Source organism: Podarcis cretensis (assembly GCF_951804945.1).
Source record: "Podarcis cretensis genome assembly, chromosome: 13".
Taxonomy (NCBI): Eukaryota; Metazoa; Chordata; class Lepidosauria; order Squamata; family Lacertidae; genus Podarcis; species Podarcis cretensis.
Window position 1 is genome coordinate 55,747,758 of NC_137182.1, and position 20,849 is coordinate 55,768,606.

Here is a 20,849-nt window from a genome sequence, read left to right on the forward strand (position 1 = left end):
GGAGGCACTGCCATGCACAAAAGTTGATGCCCCACTTTGACCAACTTCTTCAACTCACTCCTCTCGCACTTCCAGGTTCTGCTTCTTCCTTCCGCAGCTGAGAACCTTCTCAATTTTTAAATCATTCTCTGCAAAAGGGCCTCATTAGGAGCAAAGTGGACTCAGCTGGGCCCGACTCTGGGAGCAAATTTCTCCTGCTGCAACACTTTTGCAGACACCCAGGCTGGCTTTAAAATCCTCCTCCAAAGTGGGTGGGGTGGGAAGTGCCTTTCTCCGTCTCCCTCTCCCCCCCACAACACCCCAGAGCTCAATTATATTATTTGTGTATTTCAAGTGCTAAACATGTTGGCAGAAAAGGAAACTCCGTTATCTGAAGGTTGCGGGTTCAAAACCAGACGCTGCATTGCAGGGGGTTGGACTAGATGACCGTGGGGAGCCCCTTACAACTCCACAATTCTGTCTTTCTATGAATCTGGCTCCTCAGAGGCTATCCGCATGGCATGATGGACTAGAGCCTTGCTCATTACATTTATTTACAGGAAACGAAAGACGTCCTCCCTGTTACCATGCCTGCTTTAAAAATACAGAAATATTCTTCACATTAGCTTTTTCTTTCTTTTAAGGAATAAAACAATTATCTGTTTCCTGACCATCACAGTCTCCGAGGTGTGTGTACTCAGAAGCAATAATTGCTTTGGTTTTGTATAGATATTATGTGTTGCGTTGATATTTGTGGTCTGTTGCCCTTTTGGCAAAGGGTTGTGTATTAAATTGAATGAATGTGAGTTCAAAAGGGTTTAGCTCTGTAGTAATCGGAGAGTATAGTCTGGAAAGAGACCAGGCCATCTTTAATTGCTCCCCAGGGGTGCAGGGTGGGGGGGGGGAAGGTCTGGTCTCCAGTGATTATTCCCCATTTGTCAAGGAGGTGACAAAACTCTAGTCTCACACACTTCAAAGGGCTGCAATCACAAGGGAATAACACCCCCCCCAAAAAAACTCTGGGGATTATCCTTAGATGTTTTTGCAAAGTGAGAGGGTTTGGAGCAGGCACCCCCAAACTCAGCCCTCCAGATGTTTTGGGACTACAACTCCCATCATCCCTAGCTATCAGGACCAGTGGTCAGGGATGATGGGAGTTGTAGTCCCAAAACATCTGGAGGGCCGAGTTTGGGGATGCCTGGTTTTGGAGGCTGCAGCAAACCGAAGGAGACCATCAGAACATAGAATCATCAGATTGCAGAGTCAGAAGGGACCCTGAGGGTCATCTAGCCCAACCCGCTCTGACTTAAGGGCGGGGGATCATGACATGGTCCCCGCTTCTCTCTCTCTCATTTTCAGCTGGTCTGGAAGGCCAGCAGGGGTCTGGACCATCTCCCACAACCATGAGCTGGGATATGAAACTCTTAATCTCAGAGTTGTGGGTCCGAGCCCATGTTGGGCGAAATATTCCTGCCTTGCTGGGGGCTGGGCCCCTTCCTACTCTGCAATTCTATCGTACCTTCCTCCTGAAGGTACCTAGAGACCATCCAGATATAAGCCCTGGTCTATAAAAAGCAGAGACATCACCTTGCCAACAAAGGTCCATCTAGTTAAAGCCACGGTTTTCCCAGTAGTGATGTATGGAAGTGAGAGCTGGACCATAAAGAAGGCTGATCGCCGAAGAATTGATGCTTTTGAATTCTGGTGCTGGAGGAGACTCTTGAGAGTCCCATGGACTGCAAGAAGATCCAACCTCTCCATTCTGAAGGAAATCAGCCCTGAGTGCTCACTGGAAGGACAGATCCTGAAGCTGAGGCTCCAATACTTTGGCCACCTCATGAGAAGAGAAGACTCCCTGGAAAAGACCCTGATGTTGGGAAAGATGGAGGGCACAAGGAGAAGGGGGCGACAGAGGGTGAGATGGTGGGACAGTGTTCTGGAAGCTACCAGCATGAGTTTGACCCAACTACGGGAGGCAGTGGAAGACAGGAGGGCCTGGCGTGCTCTGGTCCAGGGGGTCACAAAGAGCCGGACACGACTAAACGACTAAACAACAACAACTGGATTACGGTTGCCAGGTCAGGAGCATCTCAGACCCAAACCTGAGGCCTAGAGCGGCTCTGGGGTGACATCACAGGGGAGGCCACCTGGTGCTGCCATTGGCCATGTCCGGAGATGGAGGTTAATTGGGAGGAGGACACAACACAGGGCAGATTACCCCAGAGTGCTGTGCTTTTGCAGTGGGGCTGAAGCTTGCAAAAAGCTACATGCACCGTCTCCTTAATAATTTCGCTGTTATTCAAGGCCTTTCTCTCAGTCCTGCCCCCCTCCCAAGCCCACTTGGTGGGGACAAACAAAGCAGGGCCTTCTTTGTGGTGGTTGTTCCAGCAAACTTTGGATCTCTTTCCCTAGAGAAGCCCGACTGGCTCCCTCCTTGCTGTCCTTCTGCCGGCAAGTGAAGATCTTATTTCAACAGATCTTGGGGAACTGACTGATTTCCGTGGAAGGCTGGGCTGTGTTCTTTGCACCTGTATGTTTTAGTAGATTGTGTACTACTGTTAAATTATTATTATTTTTAACTATTGCTTCCCCCCCTCCCATGTTTTAGCTGTTTGTATTTTAGAGATACGTTGTGTGGAAGACACTCCCTCCAAGTTGCGAACGGAATCCCAGCCAGTGCAAGTAGACAAATAGGTACCACAGTGGCAGGAAGGCAAATGGTGTTTCCATGCGCTCTGGTTTCCATCACGGTGTCCCATTGCACCAGAAGCGGTTTAGTCCTGCTGGCCACATGACCCAGAAAGCTGTCTGTGAACAAACACCGGCTCCCTCGGCCTGAACGCATACCGGGAGAGGCGGTCCCGTAGCTACGTGGGTCCTAGGCCGCATAGGGCTTTAAAGGTCAAAAGCAGCGCCTTGGTTTCCACCAGGAGCCAGTGCAGTTGGTAAAGCAATGGATGAATGTGATCCCATGGCAAGGACCCCGTGAGGAGCCTTGCTGCAGCATTCTGCACCCGCTGGAGTTTCTGGGTCAGCTTCAAGGGCAGCTTCGCGTAGAGCGAATTACAGTAGTCAAGCCTGGAGGTGACCATCGCATGGATCACTGTGGCCAGATCAGGGAGGGATTTACTTTTTTCACCTTTTCTTTTCTCTGCCCAGCATGCAACTTCATTGGGGTTCACGGGCTTCCTGCATTGCGGGGGTTCGACTCGATGCCCCTGCAGGGTACATATCTACCATCCTGGGAAGTCCACAAGTTCTAGCCTTACCCCCCCAAAAAAGCAATATTTTTTTTAACCCAAAAGATGTTAAAGCAAAGATTATGGGATAAGGCACACAGTGACTTGGGATCTCGATCACACGCAGCCTGTAGTCCGCTGGCAGTAGGAGTTCAATATGGGTATGTCTTTAAGTTAACATCTTACATTAAAAACCTGACAGTACCAAACTACCGAAGGCTTTTCACCAAAGCCAGACTAAACGTCTTTCCTTCTGCAGTGTTGGATGGCAGGTTGAGAGGAGTTCCTTACCAGGACAGACTTTGCTTGTGTGCTCAAGACATCGATTCCATAAAACATATTTTGTTGCACTGTGCAAAATATGAGCAAGCCAGGGCTGAACTGATATTACCCTTGCTGGTACCTTTCCCGGGAAAATCAGAGGCTCACTATGTCAGGTTCCTACTGGAAGACCGGACAAATGCTAGAACGTTAGCAGTGGCAAAGTTTTTATCGGTGGTTGCAAGAACAAATGAGCACTATATTCTAAACAAAATGCTTGATTAACCTGGAGGTAGTCTGTATGAATTGTGTATTGCTTTGTAATGATTTGTTGGGTCTCTGGACCATAATAAAGATTGATGATTATATATATATATATATATATATATATATATATATATATATATATTTCCTTCTTCTTCCTCTGTCGGAGGCAGCTATGCTTCTGCAAACCAGTGGCTAGGAATAAACAAGGAGGGAGAGTTGCTGCTGTCGTTTCTGGGCCCTTGCAATTTGGGGTTCCCTTGGGGGCCACTGCAAGAGCAGGCGAACACCCACAAAACGCCCCATGAAGGGGCTGCGTACCCACAGATTTCTGTGCCACGGCCTTGCACGCTGCATGGCACCCACGGCCCTGGGGCCAAGTTGTCACTCCTGCACTAACCCTAATCCTCCATGCAGAGTTTTTGTCCCTGCCCCACAGGGCAGGCGCCTATAGGCTCATTTCCCTTGTGCAGGATGATAACATTGTGTGAATGAATGAGGCTGTAATGAGACTGGGATGGGCTCAATGGCCTCTCAGAGATATCAGTGGATCTTTAAGGTCAAAAGATTCAAGATTTGCATTGGCAGGATCTTTGCAGCGACCTTGCCAACAAAGGTCCGTCTAGTTCAAGCTCTGGTTTTCCCAGTAGTGATGTATGGAAGTGAGAGCTGGACCATAAAGAAGGCTGGTTGCCGAAGAATTGATGCTTTTGAATTCTGGTGCTGGAGGAGAATCTTGAGAGTCCCATGGACTGCAAGAAGATCCAACCTCTCCATTCTGAAGGAAATCAGCCCTGAGTGCTCACTGGAAGGACAGATCCTGAAGCTGAGGCTCCAAGACTTTGGCCACCTCAGGAGAAGAGAAGACTCCCTGGAAAAGACCCTGATGCTGGGAAAGATGGAGGACGCAAGGAGAAGGCGAGGACGGAGGACGAGATGGTGGGACAGTGTTCTGGAAGGACGGATCCTGAAGCTGAGGCTCCAAGACTTTGGCCTCCTCATGAGAAGAGAAGACTCCCTGGAAAAGACCCTGATGTTGGGAAAGAGGGAGGGCACAAGGAGAAGGGGGCGACAGAGGGCGAGATGGTGGGACAGTGTTCTGGAAGCTACCAGCATGAGTTTGACCAAACTGCGGGAGACAGTGGAAGACAGGAGGGCCTGGCGTGCTCTGGCCCATGGGGTCACGAAGAGTCAGATACGACTAAACGACTAAACAACAAGAAGAAAGGTGACTGTGTGTGTGCAAATAAAAAAACCCCCAAAATATCACAGCTGTGATTCCTGCACTGCAGGGGCGGGGTCCCTTCCAACTTTGCGATTCCACAGTGATGAAAACTCACTCGGCACATGCTCAGAGGCAGCGCTGGAAGGTCTGATTTGCAACCCTGGTGCTGAAAATAAGCAGAGCCGTGCCCCTGAGCATAATAATCCGAGTCCCACATTGCTGTGGGACAAGCTCCTTTTCACTCCAGATCGCTTGCTGCAGATAACATCAAGGTAACGGGTTCGATCCTCGGACGGGACAGCATTTCCAATTAATTACACACACGCAATTTTTTTTTTTTTGGGCGGTTTAATGTAAATTTGTACAAACAAATGAAAACTCATGCAAAAAACTGTAGAAATGACAGATGGAAGGGGGGAAGCGATAGGGTGGGCGGGGCTTAAATACACGACGACGGTGGGCGTGGCTCCGAAATTAAAACCCATGCACCTCCCTCCCCCCCCCCCGAAGCAAAGATGCCTTCACATTTTAAATAGATTCTGAAGTATAGCTTTTTTCTTCTTCTTCTTCTGTCCATATGTTACAAATATTTACAGGAGGGGAGGTCAAGGTGGGGGGGGGGGGTTTGGAGATAGAGGGTGAGGGGGCTTTGGGGGTGGGGAGGGAGGGAGAGAGGGACCCCGTGAGATCCAGCAGCTCAGCCCTGGAGAGGCTAGATATGTACACTTGTGAAGAAGGAAGATGTACACAGGGGAAATTGGGCCGGCTTTTTTTGAGGGTGGGGGCGATTCAAAAGTGCATTGCGGGAGAGAGGAGGGGAGTGAGAGCAGGAAGGGGGGGCTTCTTCAATAAGGGGCACCGGAGCTGAGTGAGTAGAACACTTGCTTGGCATGCAGAAGGTTCAATCCCCAACAGAACCTCCAGGAAGGGCTGGGTGGGATCCCCTCTCTGGCTTGCGGGAGAGCCGCCGCTGCTGCCAGTCCGTGCAGGCAATACTAGCTGGGCCAACGGGAAGTGCCCTCGTGGCTCGTTGGCAGAGTAGGCATGCAGAAGGACCCTGGCAGCATCTCCCGAGTGCAGGAGCCTGAAATCCCCCAGAGCTGCTGCTGCTGCCGGTAAGTGTAGGCTGGATGGACCAATGGTCAGTGACTTGGAGGAGGGCCGCTGCAGCACCTTGCCTCGCCTGCAGAAGGCCCCAGGTCTAATCCTGGCAGCGCCAAGCAGGGCTGCCTGAAACCCTGGAGGTGATGCTGCCAGCCAGTGCACGCAATACTGAGCCGAGTGGGTGCCCAGTGGCCTGGCTCAAGGGGAGGCAGATTCCTATGCAGCAAGGCCTGCGCATTCAGGGCTTGGAGGAGGAGGCGGCCCCCCACCCCGAACCAAACCTTGGATACTCTGCCCCTGCCCCACACATGGGGGTAAAAGGGAGGAGGGAAGCGGGGTGAAGACTTGGCACCGATGTAAGGCGAAGCGTGGGGGGCGGAGGGGGGGGAGGCACTGCAGGGCGCCCTCTGCACCCACCACCCTGGGGGGGGGGGAGGGAGGAGGGAGGGAGAAGGAGTTTGTGCCCCCCACTCAGCCAGTCTCTATTGCACAGTCCTGCCCCAGCTCCTTCTTCGCCTGGGCTTAAGACTCTCCTTCTTCGGCCGTCGGGCTCAGGGCGAGTGGGGGGCTAAGTGGCCAGGCCCCGCTTCTGTGAGGGCCCCTCCAGCTCCTCTCGCTGCTTGAGCTCCTTCATCCTGCAAGGAGAGACGGGGGGGCAAGCGTGAGAAGCGTTCCTCAGCAGCGGGTTGGGCTGGATGACCCTTGGGGTTCCCTTTCCGACTCCGCCATTCTTCCCATGCAGCTGATCCAGGAGCTGGGAGGGAGGCTCTGTCGGGATCTGCTCTGGCGGCCAATTTGCTTCAGGGCCGAGTATATAAAGCCCTTAACAACTTGGGAAATTATGAAATACAATTCTATTCTTCTATTCTTCTTTAAAAATTAATTTTTATTAAGAATTTCAGCATAACAATTTATCAAAGACATATCATCCTCATCCCCCCCCATTCCCCCCCCCCCAAGAAAAACCCATGGCCTCCTCTCTCTGGTTTTTCAGCACATGTTATTCTCCGCATATTATAAAATTGTAAAGATCCTTAAATTATCTGTCTATATGTTACCAATAATAAATTTGTGTTTGTTTATTCAAAGCCTGCCAAGGAGTCAAGTTCACCTATTATTCTATTCTATTCCCTCCCTGCGAGAAGCCAAGTTACAGGGAACCAGGCAGAGGGCCTTCTCGGTGGTGGCTCCCGCCCTGTGGAACACCCTCCCACCAGATGTCAAAGAGAAGAACAACTACCAGATTTTTAGAAGACATCTGAAGGCAGCCCTGTTTAGGGAAGTTTTTAATGTGTGACATTTTAATGTATTTTTATTCTTTGTTGGAAGCCGCCCAGAGTGGCTAGGACAACCCAGCCAGATGGGCGGGGTACAAATAATAAATTATTATTATTATTATTATTATTATTGGGTGGGGCAGCCTCAAAGTGGCAGCAGCCTTCTCTCGCCTACTCTGCAAACAGGACGAATGCCTATCGCCTGTTTGACAACACTGCATTTTGCAGCTATCTTGTATAACACTGAAAAAAATAAAAATTACTACTACTGTTTTTAGAGAAGACCAGGACAGTCCACCCAAAGACTTTTAAGCCACCTAAGCCTGCCTCTGCTCCCTTCCTTCGACCTTACCTGTGTCGGCAACGTCGCAGGAACCTCATGATCTTCCGAGCTGCCTGGTCTTGCTTCTTGGTTAGGAACGTTCCTCTGTTTGGGGGGGAGAGAAAGAGAGAGCCGTGTGTTGGGAGGGGTGCTGGGTTCAAGGGAGCGAACGTGTACTCGGCAACAGTGCAAAGGGACCCAGCCGTCTCCCCAGGCTGAACGTGAGCCCACCATGTGATGCAGCAGCAACAAAAGCGAAGGCGATTAACACGAAAGGCGAAAGCCCTATGAGGAACGGTTGAAGGAGGAGGTGGGTATGACTGAGATATGGTAGCCCTCTTCAAATATCTAAAGGGCTTTCCCGTGGAAGAGGAAGCGAGAAATGAAATACAAAGGAGATTCTGGCTAAGCATTAGGGGAAACTTTCCTTTTCCCCGTCGGATCCTGCGATCATCCCGATGCCTTTCTCTGTCTGCCCCCTTCGCGAGAGGCCCGGACAGGGCAGCAACATGAGAACGGGGCCTTTTCTGTGGTGGCTCTCCATTTGTGGGACGCCCTCTCCAGGGAGGCCCACCTAGCGCCTTCCTTACATATCTTTAGGTGGCACAAATGGGCCCTCGTATTTACGGGACCGCCTCTCCTGGTCTGCCCTGCAGAGGACCTTAAGGTCCATGAATAGCCATAGTTTAGAGGTCCCGGGCCCTAAGGAAGTCAGACTGTCCTCCGCCAGGGCCAGGGCCTTCTCAGTGGTGGCTCCGACCTGGTGGAATGCTCTGTCCCAGGAGACCAGGGCTCTGCAGGATTTAACTTCCTTCCACAGGGCCTGTAAGACAGAGCTATTCCGCCTGGCTTTCAACTTGAGCTTAGCCTGATCTTAGCCTTCCCACTCCCCTTTTTATGAAGATCACCCGCTCTGAGACCCCACAGCTAATTCTCCCCTGGTCTCCTCGCTGGCCCAAATACGACTAATTTAGCCAGCTAGCCCTGGGGATCATCTAATGTTTATTGGATGGATTTCCCTCCTAAACTGATTTTTGAATTCTGAATTTATTGTTATTCATGTTTTATACTGTTTTTTTGTTGCATCAATTAAGTGTTTTATATTTGTTGTTAGCTGCCCTAAGCCCAGTTTTCTGAAGCGGGAAGGGCGGGGTATAAACAAAATTTATTATTATTATTATTATTATTATTATTATTATTTATTATTATTATTATTAATTATACAAAACGTTTCTCTACAACCAGGCCTTTGGGCGGATTAACATTATATGGCCTTTAAAATATGTTCGCAGGAGGCAGGGCGGGAAATATTAAGGGCAGGATACAAATTGAAAACAAACAAACTACCAGCAAGATAAACAAACAAACAAACAAACAAAACAGAAATGTAAGACTAGGCCAGATCCCCCTGCTTGGCCTTCGGTCAGCTGGCCGGTAAAGGCAGCCATGAGCCATTCATCTTCCAGGGCTCAGAGAAGGGGCGGTTTGGTCCTCCCCCAAAAGGCAGAAGACTAGCCAAGTTTCCAGTCCCTAGAGAGCATCGGAAAAAAGGCCGTGTGGTCAAGCCCAGAGGGAAGGAGAGGAATGACCTAGTCTAAAATTACTACTCGGTCTCAGCTGGGACAGATAATATCGCACTCGGCCCTGGCAGGGAGCCGGCCAGAGAGGCTGGCTGCGGCAAGGATGCTGGGGCCGTGAGCGGTCAGGCGGGGGCCGCACCAGGGCTTTACTTTGGTGGGTGCTCAGGGGGGTGGGCTCCCTCCCTCTCTCCCTCCAGATGCTGGAAGACTCGGCAGGGAGGAGAGAAAGTCCTCCTTCCCATAGCACTGCAGGGTTCAACTGCGGAACTCTCTCCCACTGGAAGCAGCCAGGGCCGCCAAATCAAAAGCGGATGGGATATATACAAAGAGGAGGAGAGGGCTATCAGGGCCTTTTGGCCCCCAAGGATATTTCTCAATTTGAGGCTTTTAAATGCTTTTCTACAGACTGTGATATTTTATGCATTGTGACTCGCTGTTATTTTGACCGATTATAAGGTGTGCATCGCCGCCGGAGACAGACAGGTGCCAGCAGAATAAAGAGTTTAGCAATTGATTATTAGAGTGAGATTCTGTCTGATTATTCTTTGCGGATATTCCGAGAGTTAATTTTCTTGTGGGCTATTATATTCTAATGGATTATTGTGCATTACTTTATTGGATATGCCAGCTGTTTCTTCTAAATGTATGTTTTTATGGCTTTTTGGTACAGTCATACAGTTGAAGTAGCTTTGGGATAAGTATTTTTGGGTTCCACGCTGCGGCGACCCAGAAGTAACGGAGTGCGTTACTTCCAGGTTTCGCCGCTCGCGCATGCGCAGGTGGTCAAAATGACGTCACACGCATGCGCAGAAGCGGCGAATTGCGATCTGCGGACACGGGTTTTGTTCACTTCTGGATGCGAACGGGGCTGTATTGGATCAGATTGTTATAAGGCCTTTGCTGTGTGTTTTCTTGTTTCTTCGGCTTGTAAACTGCCTTGTGCATAGTCAGTGGGTTTTTCCTGGGGGGACGCATACCCCTAAACATTTTGTGAATCTAAGTTTGTCCTCATTGAGGGGCAGTATTTCAGTATGAGTAGGAAAATGAGAGTATCCCAAACATTTTTTAAGAAAAAGAAAAGCACTGTTCATAGTAATGCAGCAGACCATGGGTAGGCAAACTAAGGCCCGGGGGCCGAATCCGGCGCAATCAACTTCTAAGTCCAGCTTGCGGACAGTCTGGGAATCAGTGTGTTTTTACATGAGTAGAATGTGTGCTTTTATTTAAAATGCATCTCTGGGTTATTTGTGGGGCATAGGAATTCGTTCATATTCTTTTTCCAAAATATAGTCCGGCCCCCCACAGGGTCTGAGGGACAGCGCACCGGCCCCCAGCTGAAAAATTTTGGAATTTAAGACACCCCCACCAAGCGCAGGAGCCCTTTCTCATTCCTTGCAAAGCGGGAGACCCGGTTCTCTTCAGGGATTTGTCGCTACAGACGTTACACGAACGACACTGATCTTTTGAACGGAGGCAGCCAACGCGGGCGCTCTCTCCTGGACCCCCCCCCTCCACCACTGCCCACCTTTCTGGGGGACCCAGGCGTCCGGGCACCCACTTGATCTTCTGCTGCATGGCGGCAGAGGCCCGCCTCCCCTGCTTCAGCTTCTCGTACTCCTTGTAGCTGCGGTAGTACTGCTGGATCAGGACCGCGGCGCGGCGGCTCTGCTGGAACTTCTTCTGCTCGTAGTAGCTGCGGAACTTGCTCTGGATCAAGATGGCGGCTTGAGTCATCTTCTTATACAAGGCGTACTGACCAGAGGGAGGGAAGCAGGAAGCGATTATTCAGGGAGCCCCGTCTCCAAATTGACACCCCCAAACGCCCCAGGGAACCCAGGCTGTGCCGGATACCTCCCCACCAACCAACCACATCAGCACCTTTTCAACCATTAGAGCGGGTTGGACTAGATGACCTTTGGAGGTCCCTTTCAACTCTATGGTTCCAGGATCCATCCATATGGAATTGAGCCCACAAGGGAGTAACTTGCTTCGAGGTTTCTAATAGAGGTCGGGTGGTCACTTGTCAGGGATTCTCGCATTGCAGGGGGATGGGCTGGATGTCCTTTGGAGGTCCCTGCCGCTCAAGAATCAAGCACAAACCGCTCTGCCCGCCCCCCTCCACGAACCGTGGAGAGGAGCTTCTCCCTGGGTGCTTCTCCTGGGTTTAGCAAGGCCGTCCATCCCCCCAAACTGCCTGCAGCTGTCAGATGAGGACTCGGGAGACCTGGGTTCGAATCCCCATTAGGCCATGGGGCGACCTTGGGCCAGGAACTATCTCTAGGCCTAGCCTACCCCGCAGGGTTGTTGTGTGGATTAAATGAGGAGGGGGGAGGGGCAAGAACCACAGGTGTCCCTTTGAGTTCCTTGGAGGAACAGGTGACATATACCGTATTTTTCGCTCCATAAGACGCACCTTTTTCCTTCCTAAAAAGTGAGGGGAAATGTCTGTGCGTGTTATGGAGCGAATATGTGGTCCCTGGAGCCGAATTGCCCAGGGGCAAAAAGCAGATCATGCTCCCTCTTTTTTTGAAAGAGGGAAGGGGGTGTTGAAAGAAAGCCACTGATTGTTTGCGGATCGGGGAGAGAGAGGTAAAGACAGCAAACTTGCAAAGGGGGGAAACAGGAAAACTAAAGCAATGAGGAGAGAAATGAGAAGAAAAGGAGGAGCAAAAAACTTCTCCAGCTAAGGAAAAGACACTAAGGCAAGCAAGAGGGAAAGGAGTGTTGAAAGGAAGCAGCTGATCGGTGGGATTGCAAGAGAGATAAGTGACCTGCCTGGGAGGAGGGAGGAAAAAGCCCTTGGATCCTCAGGATTATTGCATTGGGTCACCCCAAATTCACCATCAGATCACACGGCATGTCCATGGCTACACACGCACCCACTGTTTTGTGGGGCAAAAAAAAAAAAAAAAAAAAGGCGCAAAAACGTGGTTACAAAGCACGGATCCACATGGATCCTCAGGATTTTAGCATTGGGTCACCCCAAACTCACCTTTAGATCGCATGTCTGTGGCCACAGCATGAACCACAAAAATGATACACCCACTGTTTCGTTCAGAATATTTTTTTTCTTGTTTTCCTCCTCTAAAAACTAGGCGCGTATTATGGAGCGGAAAATGCGGTAAATGCAACAGGTCAGTCACCTGGAAAAGGTTTCGCTGGGCTCCCCAGTGGAATCGAGGGCAGATATCTCTCTCATCTCCAAAGCAGGGGCAGGCTCCCCCCTGCTACACACACACACACACACACACACACACACACACACACACACACAAACATGGCCCCCTCCTCTCCTCTTTTACCTTCAGGGCAATCCAGGTTAGCTTGCAAGACAGAAACAACAAGAGCAGGTTAGTTCATGGGGCGGTGCGCTGCTAGCGTGGGACGGCCACTTCCCCCGAGGGGGTGTCGTGGGTGTGCCGGCGCCGCCCAGGGAGAAAGAGCCCTGCGGCGGGTCAGGCTAGATGACCCCTGGGGGTCCCTTCGGTTTCTACAGTTCTACCATTTCCCTCAGAGCAATCCCACACCTCTCCCCACGTTCTCCCTCCCGGCTGGGCCTTACCTGCTTGTACTTCCGGTAGCATCGCTGGATGACGGCGGCTGCCATCTCCTGCTGCTCCTTCAGACGGCGACCCTGCCAGAAACCGAGGGGGGGGGGAGAGAGAAAGGCAGGCCAGGTGAGACCCCCAATGCAGACCCACTTCAAGGAGCACAAGGGAAGGCGGAGGCTCCAGGTGAGGTGTCAGCAAACGGGACGCGCCTCGGGCCGGTGTCTCCAGCACTGATCATGTGGCGGGCCGGAGGGCAGGGGAGCGAATGCCCATACGAGTGCGCACACCCTATTTCCGGCGCACTTCCAAGTCGGAGGACCACCGGAAATAGCTTGCACACATGTGCACGGGCCTCCTCCGACCCGGATGTGCACCGGAAATAACGCATGCACATGCGCAAATAACGTCCATGCGCACAAAGTATTTCCAGCATAGCTGTCAACCTTCCCTTTTTTTTTGCGGGAAATTCCCTTATTCCAGCGCCGTTTCCCGCTGCTATCCCGGATTGTTAGATATCCCATAGACTGTCCCTGGGACAGGTGAGGCTGCTGATCCCTTATTTTCAAGGCTGCTGTTCTCTTATTTTCAAATCTGAAAGTTGACAGCTATGATTATTTGGCCTGCAGGCCTTAGTTTGGGGACCCCTGCTCTAGGTGGTGGCTGGGACAGGTAGGGCGGAGGTCCTGGAGGCCAACATTAGGGGGCGCCAGCAGGTTTTGTCACTGGGAGAGGCAGCCTGTGACACCCTCCATGCTGCTCGTTACAAGAAAGGAGGCAGAAAAAGGAGTTTGTAAACCTCAGGGGCTTAACCAACACACTCCTCTCCACCTCAATTATTTTTTTTAATGGCCTTCCTGGCTTTCCAGATTCCATTTCGGCAGCTCATAAAACGGGAGTCCACAGTGGCGCATTGTAATGCAACCTCTCTCCCCAACCTGGTGCCATCTGGTGCAGAATTCAGCGGCCAGGTTGCTCACCTGGGCCAAGAGGGTTTGGGCATATTGCCCCGATCCTGGTCCAATTGCCATTTAGTTTCCGGGTCCAATTCAAAGTGCTGGTTTTGACCTATAAAGGCTTAAGTGGCCCAGGACCACAAGACCTCAAGGACTGCCTCTCCCCATAGAGACCGACCCAGACTATGCGATCACCTGAGGTGGCTCTGTCGGTAGAGCCTTAATCTTGAGGTTGTGGGTTCGAGCCCCACGCTGGGCAAAAGATTGGGTTGGTCTAGATGACCCTCATGGTCCCTTACAACTCCCATGATTCTGTGATCATGTGAGGCCCTTCTTCACAAGAGGCCCAGGGGGTGCCCCACAAGAACGGGGCCTTTTCTGCAGTGGCTCCCATTTCTCTATAGTCAGTCCTTTCTCTGATTAACATTCTCTGGTCTTTTAGATGTGTTTGTGGGAGAGGGGTTATTGGTCATTTGTGTATTTTATCTTGTATTTTTATGTTGTGAACAGCCCTGAGATCTACGAGTGAAGAGCAGTATGCAAATTTTAAAATTAATAATAATAATAATAATAATGGCTTGGACTACGACTGTTCGCTGCAGCCTAGAGATTTTTGAACTGTGAAATCTGAGCTGTTCTGTGAGAGCCACCAAATACTGCGCTAGAGGAACAAGAGGCAGTGTGGTATAGCGGTTAGTGAGTGTCAGACTATTATTATTATTATTACTACTTTTGTTCATACCCTGCCTTTTCCCCCTGGCAGGGACTCAAGGCAGCTTACGGATTAAAATGAGAACAGCTTAAACCACAGGAAAATAAGAATTAGAAAACAATTAAACATTCGTAGAATTAAAACTACTATGTGTGTGTGTGTGTGTGTGTGTGTGTGTGTGTGTGTGTAAAGTCTATTAAAACCATACAAATAATTGCAATAAAGAAAGCCCTATGATCTGGGTTCAAATTCCACCACCCACGAAGCTAGCAGTCTCCATCTCTCAGCCTCGCAAGCTGGTTGTGAAGAAGAAAGCGGTAGGGGGAGAACCACGTACCCGCTCGCCCCAGTGCCCGGTCTCCAAGACGTGTAGCTAGATGCTTGTAGGGGTGGGCAGGGAAACTGACCTACAAACCCAGAAGGAAGCAGGTCCCCATCCGCCAAAGCGCCTCCCCGGACAAGACCTACCTTGTATTTGCGGAAGGCGGTCTGGATGATTTTGGCCGCCTCGTAGAGCTCCCGCTGCTCATGGTCCGACAAGGTCAGCAAGGCAAAGTCGCTCTCCATCTTCCCGTTGGCGGAGGCGTTGAGGAACTCGGCCCAGCTGGCCGCCGTGGGGGGTGGGGGGAGGCGGTCAAAGGACAGCTCCCCCAGCGGGGAGGGCAGGGGGCTCAGGCAGGAGTGGCCGGACGGGGAGGACGCCAGGGACCTGGAAGAGAAATGGGGGGGGGGAAAGACGGCGGCGAAGGGTCAGCAACGAGCTGATATCGCGGAAGGCAGAATCGGGACTCCTGAGGAACTGAACGGACTGGAGAGCTGGGCCAAAACGAACGAAATGAACCCCGGAGGAACCAGGGGCACAAATACAGGGTGGGAGACACTTGGCTCAGCAGCAGCCCATGCGAAAAGGATCTGGGGGTCTGAAGAGACCACAAGCTGAACGTGAGCCAATAGTGTGATGCAGCAGCGAAAAAGGCGAATGCTGTTCTAGGCTGCATCAGAAACTGAGTGTCCCAATCAAGGGACGGCATAGTTCTGCTCTATTCCACCTTAGTCAGACCACATTTGGAATACTGTGTCCAATTCTGGGCACCACAATTTTGGGAATGTAAGAAAGTACAGTGGTGCCTCGCAAGACGAAAAGAATCCGCTCTTCGTCTAGCGGTATTTTCATCTTGCGAAGCAAGCCCATTGACGGCTTAGCGGATTAGCGCTATTAGCGGCTTAGCGGCTTTTAGCGGCTTTTAGCAGCTTATCAGCTTAGCGGATAAGCGGCTTAGCGGCTTAGAAAAAGGGGGGGGGGGAAGGAAAAAAAAGTCAGAAAAACTCGCAAGACATTTAGTCTTGCAAAGCAAGCCCATAGGGAAAACCCTTTCGTCTAGCGGGTTTTCCGTCTTGCGAGGCATTCGTCTTGCGGGGCTACACTGTAAAAAACCTCAGGGAAATGATATATAATGAGATGAAAAAGATGTTGAAATACACATTTTTTAAAAAACCAGAAGCATTTTTACTTGGTATTAGAAGTGAGGATATTAATAGGCAAGATGTTAAATTGTTTTTATATGCAACAACAGCGGCAAGAGTATTGTTAGCCCAGAAATGGAAACAAGAAGAAATTCCGATGAAAGAAGAATGGCAGACAAAATTAATGGACTACGCAGAATTACGGTAGATAAAATGACAGGAAGGATTTGAAACCTGCGGGACCAGAGATTCACAGAAGATTGGAAGAAATATATGAACTATTTGAAGAGCAACTGTAATCAACAAATTACCCTAGTAGGATTATAATTAGTTTTGTAAGGAGAAATATACGAAACATTGCAAAGTAGAGAAAGAATAGAGAGATCAGTTATGAGATTTAAACATAATAATGAAAGTAAGAAATGTATATTTAGTGAACAGATTTGTGCAGAGGAGGAGGGAGACCCAAGAGGATTAAGGGCCTGGAAAACAAACCTGATGAGGAACGGTTGAAGGATCATAGAATCTTAGAGTTGGAAGAGACCCCAAGGGCCATCGAATCCAACCCCCTGCCAAGCAGGAAACACCATCAGAGCACTCCTGACATATGGTTGTCAAGCCTCTGCTTAAAGACCTCCAAAGAAGGAGACTCCACCACACTCCTGGGCAGCAAATTCCACTGTCGAACAGCTCTTACTGTCAGGAAGTTCTTCCTAATGTTTAGGTGGAATCTTCTTTCTTGTAGTTTGGATCCATTGCTCCGTGTCCGCTTCTCTGGAGCAGCAGAAAACAACCTTTCTCCCTCCTCTATGTGACATCCTTTTATATATTTGAACATGGCTATCATATCACCCCTTAACCTCCTCTTCTCCAGGCTAAACATGCCCAGCTCCCTTAGCCGTTCCTCATAAGGCATCGTTTCCAGGCCTTGGACCATTTTGGTTGCCCTCCTCTGGACACGTTCCAGTTTGTCAGTGTCCTTCTTGAACTGTGGTGCCCAGAACTGGACACAGTACTCCAGGTGAGGTCTGACCAGAGCAGAATACAGTGGCACTATTACTTCCCTTGATCTAGATGCTGTACTATACTAGGAGTTGGGGATGTTTATCCTGGAGAAGAGGAGACTGAGAGGAGAGATGAGAGCCACCTTCAGATATCTCAAGGCCTGTTGCATGGAAGAGGGAGCAAGCTTGTTTTCTCCTGCTCAGGAGGGAAGGACTCATGGCTTCAAATAGCAAAATAAAGGAGATTCTGTGGCCTCCAACATTCTTCGCATGAAAATAGGGACATCAGCATCATTGTTAGTTGGTTGTATTGATTGATTTAGGGTTCTCTTTTTCGCTCAGGCTTCTCCAAATGCTATACAGTGGTACCTCGGTTTAAGAACAACCCTGTTTACAAATTATTCAGTTTACGAACTCCGCAAAACGGGAAGCAGTGTCCCGCTTTGCAAACTTTACCTCGGTCTAAGAACGGAATCCAAACGGTGGGAGGGCACCGGTGGCGGGAGGGCTCGTTAGGGAAAGCGCGCCTCGGTTTAAGAATGGTTTCGGTTTAAGAACGGACTTCCGGAACGGATTAAGTTCATAAACCGAGGTAACACTGTACAGTGGATGCTCGGGTTGCGAACATGTTCCATGCGGGGTGCACATTCGCAACCCACAACGTTCGCAACCTGCAGGTTGTGATTTGGCGCTTCTGCGCAGAGCACGATTTAGCACTTCTGCGCATGCGTGACCGCCAAAACCGGAAGTAACCTGTTCCGGCACTTCCGGGTTTCGGCGATCCATAACCTGAAAAAACGCAACCTGCAGCGGCTGTAACCTGAGGTATGACTGTACATAAATTCAAAGATGTTTAAAATACTGCCGTTTTGTGTGTTTCCTGTAATGAACCTTTTTAGGTTTTTATACGGAACTTGGGTGCCCATTGGTCAGGGATTCTTCAGCTGCAGCCCCTGCACTGCAGGGGGGTGGACTAGAGAACCTCTGGGGGACCCCTCTCCACTCCATAATTCTCTGATTCTTTGACTTCTCACCTGAAGGTGGGGGATCTGCAATGCCTGGGAGAGGAGAAGCCCACCGTGCCCACCCGCTTAGGAGGAAGGGAGACGCTTACCTTCGCTGGGAGAAGTTGGGCAGTTGGTCCACATTCTCCAGGTAGCTGGCGAGCCAGCTCATGGTCTCGTTCAGCCCCAGGTTCCCCGGGCGCTCTCGCAGGGGCGCTTCAGAGGAGCTGAAGTCCTCCTGCTTGATGCGCTCAGGCGTCGCCTCGATGATCTGCTTGGCCAAAGTGATCATGTCCACCTGGCCGGGGGCCGGAGAAGAGAAAGAGGCCGTTGGTGCCAGGATACCCTTTATGGTACATTTACTGCATCCCTATCCCATGATTTTCTCCAAGCAGCTCAAGGCGACATGAGCATTATTTCCCCCTTCTTCATTTCATCCCCGCCACAACAACCCTGCGAGGATCGTATTCCTGCACTGCCGGGGGTTGGACTAGATGACTTTGGGGGTCCCAACTCTGCAATTCTAGTTTAGCGTGCCGCACCCAGTGAGCTTCACGGCCACCGAGTTGTGTGTGTGGGATTCGAACCCTGGTCTCCCCCTAGTCCTCAGTGAATCCCCGCAACAACCCTGCGAGGTCAGCCGAGAGAGGCACCGGTTGGCCCCCGAAGTCACCCCAGCGAGCTTCATGGCAGAGGGGAGGATTTGAACCCAGGTCCTAGCCCGGCACTAACCACTACACCACCACTGCCTCTCTGGTGAGAAGAGACAAGGACCCTGGACCCTGAACAGTTGACTGTTCAGTGGTGGAACGGATGACCTCAGAAGGAGGCAGACCCTTCTTCACGGGTTTTTTAAAAGCAGGGTGGCCATCTGCGAGGAATCATTTGGTTGCAATTCCTGTATCGCAAGCGGGGTTGGACTGGATGACCCTCAGAGATCCCTTCCAACCCGACGGGACCACAGGAGGTGGTGGACTCCAAATAACGATCGTAATAATAAACAGAAGATTGGGGCTTCTAAAGCCGCGATTGGACGGCTGTGATTTCTGTGTGGCCGGGGGGGGGGGGGGTTGGACTGGATGACCTTTGGGGAACCCCCTCCCTGCTCTATGGCCCCAAGGTGTGCACCTGCAGGACGTCCGTGGCCGGCAGGTACTCCTCGTTCTCGGCGTTCTCGCCGTAGCCCAGCAGCTCCGGCTCCAGGTCTGGTTCGGGGGCTCCCGCGTGGGCCCCCACCTCGTCGTAGTCCATGAAGAAGGGGGCGGCGTGGGGCAGGGCATGGGCTGGGCTGGGGCTCTCCCGCAGGTACCAGCCGGCGATGCTCTCGGGGACCGGGGCCTGGCAGACATCCATGGCGCCCTCGGCTTCGGGGCTGTAGGCGGGGGATTCCCGCAGAGCCGATCCGCTGGAGTAGGCCGAGGTGATGGAGACGGAGCCCTCGGAGAGCTCGGAGGGGGACGAGACCCCGCTGGCGGTGCTCAGCCCTGCGGAAGGAAGGGGAGGCGTGAGAGAAGGGTCACGCCATCCTGGCTCCCAGCCCCCCAGAGAGGGAGAGGACGGCTCTTGTGTTCGAATCCTGCCTGCTGGGTTCCCCACGGAGGCACCTGCTTGGCCACCGTGGGAACACGGAGGACCACGTGGTCCGTTGGGTCTGATCCGCAGACGGGAGTCTCAATCTGTGTTGGGCCTGTCATGTTTTCCAGTTTAACTTTCTGCTTTTCCTCTTTCTTCCCAATAGCTCTACGGTTTCATCGTTTTTCATAAGCTGCCTTGAGGTGTTGCAATTTTTTTTTAAAAAATAAAATCAAACAGGGTGCAACTTTGATGAAATAAAACAAATAAATCTTCCTCAAATCCCTGCGTCGCAGGGGGTTGGACTACATGGCCCTCGGGGACCCTTCCAACACTATAAATAATAATAATTTATGATTTATACCCCACCCATCTGGCTAAGTTTCCCCAGACTCTCTGGGCGGCTCACAGCAGAATATTAAAAGCACAGTAATACATCAAACATGAAAAACGTCCCTGAACGGGGCTGCCTTCAGATATCTTCTGAAAGTCAGAAAGTTGTTTATTTCCTTGACATCTGGTGAGACGGTGTTCCACAGGGTGGGCGCCACCACCGAGAAGGCCCTCTGCCTGGTTCCCTGTGACCTCACTTATCGTAGGGAGGGAACCGCCAGAAGGCCCTCGGAGCTGGACCTCAGTGTCCGGGCTGAACGATGGGGTGGAGACGCTCCTTCAGGTCTACTGGGCTTTTGAGGCCGTTTAGGGCTTTAAAGGTCAACACCAGCACTTTGAATTGTGCTCATCCTGGAAGCCAATGTACTATCCAGTTCTAGGTTTCTATATCATCTCCCAACATTCAGCTTCCCTTGGATTTCCGAGGGAGAGAGGGAGGAAAACTACTTTCCATCCAAAACAGGCATATGTTTATAATCCCCTGTCGTGTTCCCCCTTTATTTGCTTTCCCTTTAAACCAGTGTTTCCCAAACTTGGGTCTCTGGCTGTTTTGGGACTGCAACTCCCATCATCCCTGACCAACAGTCTTGCTAGCTAGGGATAATGGGAGTTGTAGGCCAAAAACAGCCAGAGACCCAAGTTTGGAAAACACTAAAGGTAAAGGGACCCCTGACCATTAGGTTCAGTCGCGGATGACTCTGGGGTTGTGGCGCTCATCTCGCTTTATTGGCCGAGGGAGCCGGCGTACAGCTTCTGGGCCAGGTGGCCAGCATGACCAAGCCGCTTCTGGCGAACCAGAGCAGCACACGGAAACGCTGTTTACCTTCCCGCCGGAGTGGTACCTATTTATCTACTTGCACTTTGAGGTGCTTTCAAACTGCTAGGTTGGCAGGAGCAGGGACCGAGCAATGGGAGCTCACCCTGTTGCGGGGATTCGAACCGCCG

At 51.1% G+C, this 20,849-nt stretch overlaps 1 protein-coding gene across 8 annotated transcripts in view; it reads right to left on the bottom strand.

Annotated features, from left to right (window-relative positions):
- Positions 1–5,598: 5,598 nt before the first annotated feature.
- Positions 5,599–20,849, bottom strand: part of CAMTA2 (calmodulin binding transcription activator 2) — a 65,475-nt gene continuing 50,224 nt past the window's right edge. For 3 of the 8 annotated variants that reach the window (XM_079951726.1, XM_079951727.1, XM_079951725.1), the window contains 8 exons: positions 19,068–19,423; positions 18,050–18,237; positions 14,936–15,176; positions 12,814–12,885; positions 12,554–12,574; positions 10,777–11,003; positions 7,702–7,776; positions 5,599–6,707 (listed from right to left, as the gene is read on the bottom strand). In XM_079951726.1, coding sequence (XP_079807852.1) covers positions 6,641–6,707; positions 7,702–7,776; positions 10,777–11,003; positions 12,554–12,574; positions 12,814–12,885; positions 14,936–15,176; positions 18,050–18,237; positions 19,068–19,423 — 1,247 coding nt within the window. In that variant the 3' untranslated portion in view covers positions 5,599–6,640. The remainder of the gene's footprint in view (positions 6,708–7,701; positions 7,777–10,776; positions 11,004–12,553; positions 12,575–12,813; positions 12,886–14,935; positions 15,177–18,049; positions 18,238–19,067; positions 19,424–20,849) is intronic. The other 5 variants (XM_079951730.1, XM_079951728.1, XM_079951732.1 and 2 more) reach the window with 5 other exon arrangements.